Below are 13,275 nucleotides of genomic sequence, written 5' to 3'. Positions count from 1 at the left end.
AGGACTATGGTTTCCTGTGACCATGCAAAATGAGATCATTTCCTGGCCTGTGTCTGTCTCTGTGGGTGGCTTCTTTTTCCATTAGTCGTATAATATGTTTTGGTTAATTCTACCTCTTAATTGTCTTTAATGAGCACCAGATTTGCGACACCCTCACTTGCAAACGTATTTTCAGAGTAGAGGCAGAGGCCCTTGAGCTGAGAGCAAAACTTAAAAGCAGCAAAACAAAAAAACCTCAGCACCCATCAGCATCCATTCTTTCCAACTACAAGGGGGCATTTCAATTGCTCTTCCACTGAACTAGGCCAATGTAATTAATCTCTTCCCAGCCGCTAGAGAGAATAACTTACCTTGTCACTGAGATACACTTGTGATGCAATATACAGCGCACATAATACGTACGTGTGAATACATTTCTAAAGCAGATCTCCTGTAGTTGTTCTACAATACTGTGCACAATTCCTTCCCCCCCATGAAACCACCCCTCTGCCTTAGCCTGTTTGAAACTAAGCTGCTTCTTGTTCCTCCCAGTCTTGCATTCTTTGCTTCTCTTCTCACTGTAATTAGTTTACAAGACTACTTATCCAGATGATTACGGCTTTTAAATGACAGTCGTCTTTTCTTTTACTCCAGTTCATTGTTGTGTATCATTTTGCCTTGCTATCTGAATACCCAGTTCTCTAAAGCATTTTCTCATTATGTTATCTCCTGATATAAGGCATTTTGAAATACTTCGTGAGAGACACTGTATGAAGTAAATTGAATTGAATTTTCTCTCAAAGTCGGGGGCTTTCAGCATCTTTCTCTAGCTAAGTCAGCAGAGTTCTTGGCACCAATGCCAGGGTGTAATGGCCATGTTTTGCAGCCCAGCTATAAGCTTGTGTTCTTTTTAGGGAAAATGAAATGACAGTGTCAGTACCTGGAAAGCAAACAGGGGGGAGATCAATATTTCCATTTATGATGAGGATGGCAAAACGAAAATGTCTGGGGTATTTTTGAGGTTTTTAACGCACACGTTGAGCTAATGCTATTTTGCCGTATCTACCTACATCTGGTGTTGGTGCTGAATGTGTACGCGGGGGGTATATGCATGCGTATGTCAGGGAAGGAAAGAGGGAGGGAAGGGGGAAATAGCAGGGCATGGAACTAAATTGCAGAGCAAGTAGTGGAAATAGACAGTGAAAAGCTTCCTGCAGGCAGGCGGCTTCACAGGAGAGAGAGAGCCTTTCATTGTCTATAAAATCATGCCTTGCTGGAGGTCCTCAAGAGTAGAAGGGGTAGCGCCTAGAGGCAGTAAATCTCTCACTGTTGTATTATTACATTCTAAACACTTAGCTACTGTACAAACCAGCACACTGCTTCAAGAGAAGAAAAGGAGGAAGAAGGGGGGAAAATGAACAAAGGGAAGAAAAGGAAGATGGCAATAAAATTGGGGAACAACCCCCTGCCACAACTCTCCCCAAGAATAGTTCACATCAAAGAAAAAGAGTAAATCGTCATGGAGTTAAAAGTTAACCTCAACTCCTTCCATTGTGATTTGACACCACTCTGGAACAGCACTCCTAGAATCTGAATGGTTAGTCTGTAGCACAGGGTATTAAATCCACCTTAATCCTGTTAAACATAGATGCCACTAAAGAGAGGCGCTTTCTCAATGGCATCATGACAAAAGCTCTCCACACTGCAAATTCAATATGGTTAACAAAAAAAAAAAAGAAAAAATCCCAAACCTGGGTTAATACTGAGCAAACAACATCAGCATAAGCAGGCTTAGAGAGAGGAATTGCTTTCCATATGCTATGGCATCAGGTTCCTCCGGATCTTCAGATACCAGTCTGTAAATGTTACAGACATTGTTTCTCCTGCTTGCAACTGCTGTTGGGTGGCGACCTTCTTTGCTTGCTGATACCAATTTAGCAGTTGGTACAGTTTCTCTGCGATTTGGTACTGTCTGTTGTTTGCTGGTACCAGATGGATACCAGATGGGTAACTGTGGGCAATGGTTCCTCTGTGTTCCAGTCCCAAAAATCATTGCCTATAGGGTCAGTCTTGTCAGTTGACTCCTAAATGGCACTTCAAAGCAGCATTCTGAAAAACCTCAACATCTGTTCCTTACTCCTAATGACCTTAAAAAAATGTTGCAGACATACCTTCCTTTAGCCAGGAGTTACTGTGCATCTGCAGGAAAAATACAACCTTGCAGATGCTCGCAGCCATCAAACTCACTCCTCACTAATGGCAGCTCCAGAAGCCACCACCTCAACTCTGAAAGTCAGCAGCGAATGTGAAGTATAATCAATATATTCTTTTCTGTGGTACCTCCACAATGCAGGAGTTCAGAGATATTTCAAGGCATTTTTCAAACAGTACTTTCAGCAGTGAAGTGGAAGAACAAGAAAACAAAAAACTTAAAGTGCCTTTGAAAGGCGGCAGTGATACCTGAGGGCCAAACGTAAAGCGTGGAGGGAAAGCAAGGAGAGATAAAGTGATGGAAGAGATCTATTTTAAGTATTAATTTGCAATTGGTCTTTCAAATTGTTGACCTAGTTGCCAAACTATAGACAGGAGCTGAAAGGTCAGTTAATGGCTTTGAATACTGCCTACTGCAGTTTCCTCGTACGTTATTCCATATGACTGCTTCTGCTTCTAAGAAAGGGAAAAAAGTTTATTTAGAACAGTGCAGGAGCATTTTGGTAAATTCTCTATACGTGCTACAGCAGAATGCTGTCTACAGAAAAATATAGCTGACATCAAAGCATGTTCCCCACCCCCTGTCTTGCTTCCTGGAGAAGTTATGATAAACAGGTTATGTGTTCCCTAAGGTTACCATGGAAACTCATTCTTTTCAGGCCATCATTTGCAAAGGTAAAATTTGCATTAAAATGTGATGGAATTTGATTTTGTGCATGTGTGTGTGAAACTCAAGTGGGGTCATGCTACCACACAGTATAGCTATTATTTCAAACCCAGGAGCACACGCTTAAGAGGGAGATCTATTAATCCATGTAAACACCTCAGTGACCAAATTACAGTTTAATTGCTAACTTGACAGGTATCTTCCCAGCAAATTAAGAGAAATACTTTGAAAATTAGCTTCAAATGCAAATGTAAGTGTTAATACTGATCCACTGGTGGGTACCACTAGGTACTATTTTGCTAAATTCCCCTATAATCATTCCACAGGAAAGACTGAATTTAGATTGTCAGAATTACTTTGTTTTGATGATTGCAGACCAGGGATGGAAGGCACAGACAGGTATTTCAAATTATAAATTTTTACCTTATCTTGAAGGAGTTATCATCAAATTATGAAGTACAGAATATAATTTGATATAACCATGCTCACTGCAATACGAGAAACTTCTGGATCCTCTTAGAATCCCAATTTGCTCACTTTGTTTTGAGTCATATCATAACTTTAAAGTCATAATTTCACTCTAGGTATCTGCTAATCTGACTTTTCTTGGAATACCTGATGGTCTAAAGCCTACACCTGGTCCAGGCCTCCCCTGGGTCCATGTTTCTTGAGAGCCACTGACGTTATTTGTTGCCATGTGCAGCATTGGTCTTCCTAACTTGGGAGTGCGTTGTTTGCAATAGTAATTTTGACAATCATTACTTCCAGCCTATCAAGAAAACGGATGAATGGACTAAACCCAGAAAAATCTTACAATTGGTGACCAGGCTGCATTTTAGAAGAGATACGAGTTTTTGTCCTCTTGCTCCGTCATACACATTCACAACATACATGCTGAATTTTATATACTACTTTATGAAATCTATGCTACTCTGGGACACTGGATTATTCACATATCATCTGCCTTGAATAGCAGGACCCCTTTGCAGGCAGCAGGGCCAGAACTCCTATTTCTGCTCAGAAGGCAGACATCCCAGTATCACCTGGATTACAGAATACTCAATATTTCCTATCATACAGGACTTATGACATACAGTTCAGCTGGAATGGCTCTACTTAATATTGGGCAATGTGACACTTAACACAGCACCCAGGCCATTTGATGAGGAAAAAGCATCAAAACCACAGACAGCAGTATTTGCTGCTCTTACTTTCTTATTGTTAATAAATACGGTTGCACAGCAAGTGTTTCAAAAACACTAAAAAAAAATTAAAATAATTAAATCAAAATGAACCCTTCAGATTAGGTTGCATAGTGTCAGTATTTTATCAGATTCTTTTCGGCTTTGGAAGTTCCTGCTTACAAATTCAATTTACTAAACAAAGCAAGAACATTAAAGAAGGTTTAAAAAACTAAATGCAAACAAAAATGAAACTGATTACTAACTTCTGCATAACTTCTCAAAACTCAGCACGTTCAATAGAAGGAATGTGTGTTCTAGTTGGATCCCATATTGAGCAAGAAAGACGGCGCTAGTGTTCCTTTTTCCAAGTGTTCTTTAACAGCCAGAGTTGAAGTTGAAAGTTGAAAAGAGCTGGCCTTGAGCAGAAAAGCCAAACTCATGTACAGCATCAGCCTTACAGGGTAAATGGAGTTCTCCCTTCCCATATTTTTTACTTTATTTTAATGCAGTCTTGATATTAGATTAGCATCTGCACTACAGACCTTAGACTGGGAACTAATAAAGTTATCCGCCCAATCTCTCTGTGTCTGAGTCAGTGACTTTCTTTTTCATTTTAAATAATTATAACAATGTCGCCTGTTTGTTGAGAAAAATAGAGCCTTTATATATTCATAGATAATTGCTTATACCCAGCACCCAGCGATACATTCTAATTACTTTTCACACCTTGGCTGTGAACTTTTTAGTGTTTTTAACTGCAAGACAACAGTGTAGCCAGAGCACTGACACCCTGACTGCTGAAACTGTGCCTAGGATGAAATTTAACAAGCAGTTCTGCTAATGCATTTTGCAGTGAGGAACTTCACCAAAACTCAAGAAGACCCAAGGCCTCCACCTCGGATCTTGTACTGCAATAATGAGAAGTGCTGCATAGATATACAATAGAAGAACTCAATCCAGAAATCAAAAGTAATCAAAAGTCCATTATTTCAGTTGGCTTCTTTCACATACTTAAGTATAACAAATAAAAAGATCTGTACTCTGTAGCAGCCTCAATGACATAGTTGTATTGCTTGACCCAGCTTCTTTCAAGCTCGACCTTGTTCTGCAGACACTGGGCAACCGTTGCTGTTTGCCTGACTGAGGTCATTCTGCTTTCCATTATGTTAAATGGACAAATTTTGCAGTCCTTTGTGAAAACTGCTATCTGTTTGACTGGGATGTTATCCCTAGCAGGCAGAGCTGGACAGTGACCAGCATCTTTAGGAAACAGGGTGCTGTCTGGGACAACGGTAGCTAGGCAACTCTTTGGATCATCAGTATTTTTTAGGGAAGAGATTTCTTTTTAATCAGCAACGCACTGAAAAAGAACATAACCCAGGGAGATTAAGCTGTAAGAATTCAAAAAGAAGTCAACCGTGTCAGCGTCTATTTGATAAATGCACCAGATACCTGGTAGTAAAGGCAAAAGCTTGTGCCTAAGAAGGGGTCAGCTTTGAGGCCCAGTCTTAGGCCTGATCTAATAAATACCCAAGCACATGCTTAGCTTCAGACATGAATTTCAATGGCATTACAGGCTTGTCTCGTGATGAAAAAATGAGCGTTGTTGTAACTGGGGCCCCTTTCCAGAAGTTGAAGCAGGCCTCTTACTAATGGCCTGAGGAAGAGGAGGTCAATTTTAAAAGGAAACCTACTTTTTTTCTCCCCCTTGTAGTCAGACCCATGAGCAGCTGTATTTGATTCTATGGTATGTGGGGCACTGACTTGCTAGGGGTCGGGACCGAGCTGTCATGGAGAAGTACGTATCGCTGAGGGTAAGGGAAGGTTCAAAGTGCAAAGTGTTAGCTTTAGCAACCCTACATGTGAAGGCTCGGTGTTAAAATCTCAATCCTCTTCCAGCTTCCCCATGGGATGCTGGCCTGAGATTTGACAGAGTGGACGCACACGCTCAGGGAAAGTGGCCACACAGTCGCCTATCTATGGAGTGATCAACAAGCAGACTGAAAACTCTTAAAGCCTATACTGGCAGAAGCTTGCCAAAACCGAAGCAAATCTGAAAGACCCAGCTACCGTGCTACTCAGACCTGCAGTGAAGCCAGATTACAGCCTAGCTCTGAGATGGCTGTTTCTGTGCCCATTCAACTGTGCCCCAAAGCATAAAAGCTGCAGAGCTGCGGCCTCTCTACGTGCACAACTGCACTACCTGTTCAGCACACTACGTAGCATGGATTACTGTTCACAAACTCCCTTCACCAATATAATTATTACCAGTTAAAGGTTTGTTTCCTGCCTCCCGAAACATACTGGCAAATTAGGAAAAAAATATATTCAACAGAAAACCTCTAGGGCCCTTCATATCATATCAACATGATCTGTGGCAGCTGTCATGATCTCCGTGATGCCCCACTCAAGCTCTCTGTTTGGGCAACATCAGAAGAACCTCTCCTAACTGCAAGGGACACGACTGCTGGCACATGTGTTAATGTGGAACCTCTTGGTGCTGTGAGCCTGCAAGGATGGCCTCAGCCCAGCAACACCTCATGGTTTTGTTTGATGTATGAAATAAGAGAAACGCTTAGTGTTTGTCCTCCTCAGAACCCCCCCCCCCCGCCCCCGCATTGAAATACAACAAAAAGCAGCTGTGTGACGAGGTACCTTGTGGAATAGATGGCATGATGTATTTCTGGAATTCACATAATATTGTTGGGTATAAATAGTACTAGTGGGTTTTGATAAGACGACATATGGCACCAGAACTGTTTCCCTTGGTAAATAAGAGTGTGTACATAGCGTTAGCACAAAGACATGAGCATTTCAGACTCCCCTCTGGTTCCGATAATCTATGCCAAATTCAACCTTTGTGTAAGTAGGAATGACTCCAAACAAGTTAGAAGAGTCACTCTTTATTACTAGTATTAATGGAATTGAATTTGGCTCTCCTTGCATGTGCCATTTGGAATAGTTTATTTTTCACATGAGGTTTGGCAGGGATTTCTCCAAAATAATTTCCCCCCAAACCTACCCCCAAAAGCCAGCCTATAAATTTCAAAATCTCTCTGCTTAGTTTGAACAGCTTTTTAGAATACACCCCAATCTGAAACCTTTGTTATACCGAGATAAGTAGTGACTATAAGAAGTTCTTGATTGGTAAGTTAATCATACACCCTAATAAAATGTTTTACATACTGTCATAATTAATACTTTAATAACATATACAGAAATACTTCCGATCCATGGTTTTCAAAGCAGCTATACTCTAAGTAAGTTACCATCTTTTTTTTTGGTAAATTCAATGTTTTCTACTAATAGTCTGTGGGCTCAGAAAGTCTGGAATTCACAGCAGTTTCTGCTATATGGTTTCACATAGTACATAAAATTGTCAGCTTCTCCCATTGCGCTAGAAGACAGGAATGTTATTATTCTAGAAGCTGGAATTTTGGTTTCTAACTATGGTCCAACACAAACGTCTGTGCTTTTTGGGAACCTAACCTATTTGAAATGCAACATCCTGAACCTGGAATTAATTGATCATGAAAAGTACAAACAGCTCCTTATTCATCCTGAAGCACGCACAGAACCCTTTGACACATTATGGAAAAATAATGCAGTTCTTAACGCTCCTTTTTTTGTTCTGGTTGATTTTTAGGCTTGGATCCCTGCCAGGCACACAATAAAGTACTTGGCCTTTAACATCGACAGGCATGATTCTTCTTTCATACTCTCAACTGGGAACTGACAAAACTCAGTACATTAGAGATTTGTTCCAATCGAAATGTTCACAGCCAGTATCCAGAGATAGGTTTTCTTATATCTTTAGGTTATTTATCAGCTCGCAAATCAGATCTGCAAATAAGAAAACGGCTTTTAGAACCACTTACCATAAGGTTTGGTACAGTGAAGCTGATGTGGTCACTAACAGGTGAAGAACTATTTGCAATGTGGACGGTGTTACATGCATGGACATTAAAAAAAGATAAAATTTCAAGGATTTACTGCCACCCTGAAGGAAAGAATTGATGTTTTAAGTAACTGGATTTGTACAAAGTCGGTAAGAAAATCCAAGTAAATCCTCAAATAGATGATTAATTCCTCATTATTTAAATGCCCCTAAATACAAGTGCAGATGCGAACTTCACAGCTTTGTCTTGACGGCTCCTTCTCTATTTCTCATGATCTGTTATTAGTCTGTGACTCACCCTGAAAAAGAATGCCCCATGAAAAAGCCCTCCGGCTCCTAGGGAGTCTTGTTCTTGTAGCTTATTGCTTACGTAGTTCTCTCAGGTTTTGACTGACACTGCAGTATATGATAATTCTGCATAAACATATTATGCCTCTTTCTGTAGACCAGTATTAGGTTTGTATAGGATATGTTCATGAGCGCTTTTACTATCTGATGTCCTACTAAGACACGAGTATGTATGCACATGCCTGAACTCTGTCTTGCGCTGATACTTCTCAATACACCCTTGCTGTCAGAAAATTTTAGGGTAATCCACGTTATAATGACAACAACAGGCACTCATTTTCCTAGACAATATTTATACTTATCATCAGCCTGTCTTTTGGTTAACTAGCTCAGCTTTACTTGAAGATTTGTGATCCACCCTATAGAATTTGGCTTATCCTAGTTCTAAACCTGAAAGGGGGGTGGAGGGGAGGAGTCCAAAGGATGCAAAACTCAACAACAAACCAAACCACAAAGGAACTGGAAAAGAATTCCAAAGAATCTGGCTCTATAGCACAGACAGTGCTATATACATGTGTCTGTTTATGGAGACACACTAAACTGAATTATTCAGTCAGTTACAAAAAGAAAAAGAACAGACTGTGGGGAAGGGAGAGCAGAATGAAGGTGCAAGAGAGCAAAAAATTCATCCAGCAACAGATGAGAACAGAGGAGAACTGGAAAATGGATGCAGGGGGGAGGAATGGATGATGAAAGAATAGCAGGCCTATTTAAAATGAATTTTTGACCTTATTTTTAAAACATTTATGGATCCCAATTGCCTGTCATGAGATCATTTTCCCTTACAATGCTAGCTTTTCAGCCGGCTCTGCACTTTAATTTGATTTACCCCACTTTAAAAAAAGTAGATTGTTAGAAATACCCCTCCTATTAGAAATTCTGTCCCATTACAGTGTCAGCTAAAGGCCACTTGTCAATGTCAGCTTTATCAGATAGAAATTTGCCTCATGAGTTCTCAGATACTTTTTTGGAGGACAAGACCCAGGGTCCGTTACTGAGGCTGTTGATTTGCGATGGGATAGTGTCTTCTCAAATTATCCTTCGTTTTTCCCAACTTATCTGCATGTTTCATGAGATGGTGGGAAGTGATTACAGCAGCTGCTGTACATTAGAAAGACATCTTATAGGAAAAGCTGGCTTAGGTAAAACAGCTGACTGACAAAAGCATAGAAAGAACTAATGGAGTATTAAAAATAAATAGGGAGACCCAGCATCTTCTTCCCAGCTGCAGCTTCCCTGGTGTCATAACCTCGTGTGGGAAGGAAGAAAACTTATACCAGAAGGTTCTCCTCCTCCTCAGCTGTCTGTTGACTCTTTAAAGAAAGACCTGACATCCTAAAGATTAGAGTAAGTTTTTATTTATTTGCGATTATGCAATTAGTCATCAGCACGTCTCTTCACTGATGAGTAAAGGTGGAAAAAATCAGCTGTTGTTCAGTCTGTATTACCACAGTACTGCTGAGGGTCAGCAGCCCGAGGTGGGAAAGACTACATTGCTTAGAAAATATCATGAGGACTCTCCTGGCAAGATGCTTTGAGACATTTGTTTTCTTTTTAATATTTGATTCTATTTTTGTTTCTTCTTTTCTGTCTGAATGGATTGATGTAACATGTATTTTAAGGGTAAAATTACATGTCAGTGTACAAATTTCAGCCAAGAGTCGAAAGAGAGAAGCTGGGGCCACACTATTTTCCATACCGAAAGACAATGCCCATGAAAGCAAGGCTGGGTGGATCAATGGATGATATTGTTGCAGTGAAGAGATCAGAAGTCTTTGAAATTTGTAAAACACTTCAACGAGAGGAACTGTTGCAGCAACAAACTTCAGAGAATAAAGCCCTCAAGGTAAACTCTGATTTTTGATCAGACTGCCATTCCTCACCACAATAACATCTAAAAATGTTCTGCATTGGAAGGACAAAAAGAAACAATCCTGATGCCACTATTATTAATCAGTTCAAGATTGAGATACTTAAAGCTCCCTTTCAGGTGCTCTGATTAAGGACAACTTGCCTCACAGGAAAAGCAAAGCCTTGGAAATCAGTAATCTCTGGGCATTATACCTAATAGGAAAGGCTTAAAAGGGATTACCTAGAAGAAACCTTTGTGAATCTTAGGAAACTACACTGGACCATAAATCTCAACCTCCTCTGAGGATTAATAAAGCTTTATCAGTTTCAGATAAGAAGAAGAAATTCTCAGGCTGCTGAAGAGGCACCACTGGCCCAGTCTGGAGCCTTTGTCAGGACACTTAACATGCCATACAATTTCAACAGAAAGACACATTTGATGCATATTCTCATTTTAGTTTACAAAAGCTACTCAGAAGAAGAATGGCAGCCACATAGATTCCCCAAATTGGGTCACAAAATTTAAGGCAGTAGATTAAAGTTTTATTTTGCTGAAGGTGACAGTTTTGGTAACTGAATCAGAATAATATATACAACAATATTTTTTTTGGTTAATGAACAAATATATATGATAATTTATGTAAAAACACCCCATTTAACTCTATGTCTCTGTGATTGCAATAAAGTCTAGTCTTTCATGGTTTTTTTTGGACTACAACCCCAATCATTTAAGATTTCACTTCAGCATTCACACTGGTAGTTTGGGGGACATTAACACCTACAATGTTAGTTCAAACTTCAGGTGTATTTAGATTCTTAAGATTTTAACATAATTCTGTCTCTTTTTAAACTAGAATTTCAAATTTAGCATAAATTGCACCTTATCAAAGTTACATTTTTGAATGCTGGTTGATTATAATTACTTCTAAAGAGACAGAGTCCAACTCTTAAACCTGCTCAGGTGGAGCTCTTGAGTACCGCAGTTGTGATCCCATAGACTATAGCTGTTGTATTTATTTAATGCATTCAAAAATCCGTCACTCTTGATTTAATCTCTGGTTCTACCGTGGGTTACTCTTTGGTAGTGGGGTAGATAGGTAATACATCTCTGTGAAGTGTGACTCCTACATGTAAAACAGGGAATACAGCATGTCTGTAACAGTTCTATAGTGTTGGTAGAATGTTATAAGATCCTTTGATGGGAGAGGAGCAAATTATTGCAATTTTCACTTTATAAAAAGTTACTGAGGATGTATCGTGGCCACATTGCTACTGCCCAGTGGGCAGAAGGAAGAGCGGGAGCAGACATGCCTCTATTTCCTCCCTCTCACTTTACAGCTAAGCACAGTGAAAGTCTGCTCTTCTAATACTCTTGTTAACCCGGGGAATCACTGGATGAACGACCAGAGTACCATAAATCCTGCTGAAAAGCCTTGATGCTACCACATGTGACAAAGTTTGGCAATGACTGCGTATCTTGGGCTTAAAGAGAGGAAACCTGGGCCTAAATCAAACACAGCAAACAGACAAGTTATTTTTAGCCAAGTTTTCATGTTATTAATGTTTTCTTTGGTGGGCTGGCATTAAGGATTTCTCCATTTCTACAAACCCCCCAGATTCATGTTAAGCTGACACAGGATTTCTGGAAAACACAAATCAGCACCTTCTTCTAACCCTGAATGCTGCAAAAGCACTTTGCATTGCATTGTGGACCTACCCAACGCTGGTCGTAATCAGACGGCTGTGTTCTTCCTTCGTCATCCTCATAGAAAGGTAAGCCTTCTCGCCTGGCCTGATGGTACTCCTTCCGTAACTTCTGGATACGATCAGCGTTCCCACCACCTGCGCAGCCACTGAGAGAAACAAAAAAATGCTAAATAAAACTCACGTGTACACACATATTTAACACTTACCAGGTACCCACACACACCGATTTGCCACACCTGAGACAAATGGATTATGAACGTTTGATTCTTCTGACTTACATAGTGCCCATTGGCCCGTATCACACTTATTTTTGCTTTCTTGTATTAATAAAGCTGCTAATTGCGAACTTGATCCCCATTTTTAAAAAAGGCTCCCTGTCCAAAGAACTTAACAATTCCAGTACAAGACAAGAGACAACAGATGGATGCAGACAGATGGGGGAGCACAAGGAAACTTTTAACATTCCTATGAGCAGCTATAAATGGCTATCATATTTTAATAATAATGATGATGATGATGATAAGCTGCCAGAAAAATGTTTCCTTTTGCTCCCACGCTAAATGTGGAATTTCCCTAAAATTACATTCGTTCAAGGTAAAGAATAGACTATGTTCACAGAGAAGTGCGGAACGAAGATTTATCTCATAAAAAACAACCTCCCTCCCAATTATACAAAGAACTAAAACATCAACCATGAAAGTACAGGGAAGGTAAGAGATTTTTTTTTTAAAGTGGTAATTAAACAGTAATCCATTTAGTAATCCACGAAGACTTCAGTTTGTATGCTGAACTGCATACACTGCAAACTGCCGTGGTAAAGCTAGTGGAGTTGCTTAGTTTGTCATGTTAAACACACGCCTGTCTGTGTGGATTTTGACCCTGATGAGCCTTCCAAAGCCTTACATCTGGACTTGTGCAACTGTGAAAGCTCAAGCTATACCTGGAAGGATTAAAAAAACAATCCTGAAAATGGCTTAGTATTCAAAAAAACCACAGCCATATTGAAAATGAATACGTTAAAAGTTTCCCACAGCTATATCCAGCCCTGCTCTAGTCAGCACTGGGGTGAATACTGACTGTATGGCTCAGTAGCACTTACTGGCATTCACAGAAAATTGTTGTAGAATTTATTTGTGTCCGCCTCCTAAACTCAGACCATTGTTTCTACAGCACTTCATCATATATTCTCTTAATCTGCAACCTTAACTCTACCTCACCAACAATGAGCTATAGAGATACAGGTTTACTCACATGAGCACAGACTCAGTGGAGCACCTCGTCACTCTGCACTCCACCACCAGCATGCCAGAATCTAGAGAAGCCTTTTATAGGATTTGCACAGCAAACTGAATTTGGAAAGCACATACAAAAGACTGGACATAAACCTATCAGTTCAATAACAAGTAGTTTCTAGTATCTAATAGCAATGT

The 13,275-nt window shown here is 40.0% G+C and overlaps 1 protein-coding gene across 3 annotated transcripts in view; it reads right to left on the bottom strand.

Moving 5' to 3' along the window:
• Nucleotides 1-13,275, bottom strand: part of PARD3B (par-3 family cell polarity regulator beta) — a 426,548-nt gene that overhangs the window by 39,625 nt on the left and 373,648 nt on the right. For all 3 annotated transcript variants that reach the window (XM_063341445.1, XM_063341446.1, XM_063341444.1), the window contains one exon: nucleotides 11,856-11,991. In XM_063341445.1, the coding sequence (XP_063197515.1) occupies nucleotides 11,856-11,991 (136 nt within the window). The remainder of the gene's footprint in view (nucleotides 1-11,855; nucleotides 11,992-13,275) is intronic.

This window comes from Chroicocephalus ridibundus, chromosome 7 (assembly GCF_963924245.1).
Source record: "Chroicocephalus ridibundus chromosome 7, bChrRid1.1, whole genome shotgun sequence".
Classification (NCBI taxonomy): domain Eukaryota; kingdom Metazoa; phylum Chordata; class Aves; order Charadriiformes; family Laridae; genus Chroicocephalus; species Chroicocephalus ridibundus.
The sequence above is the reverse complement of the archived record's forward strand: the minus strand, read 5'-3'. Positions and strand labels throughout refer to the sequence as shown.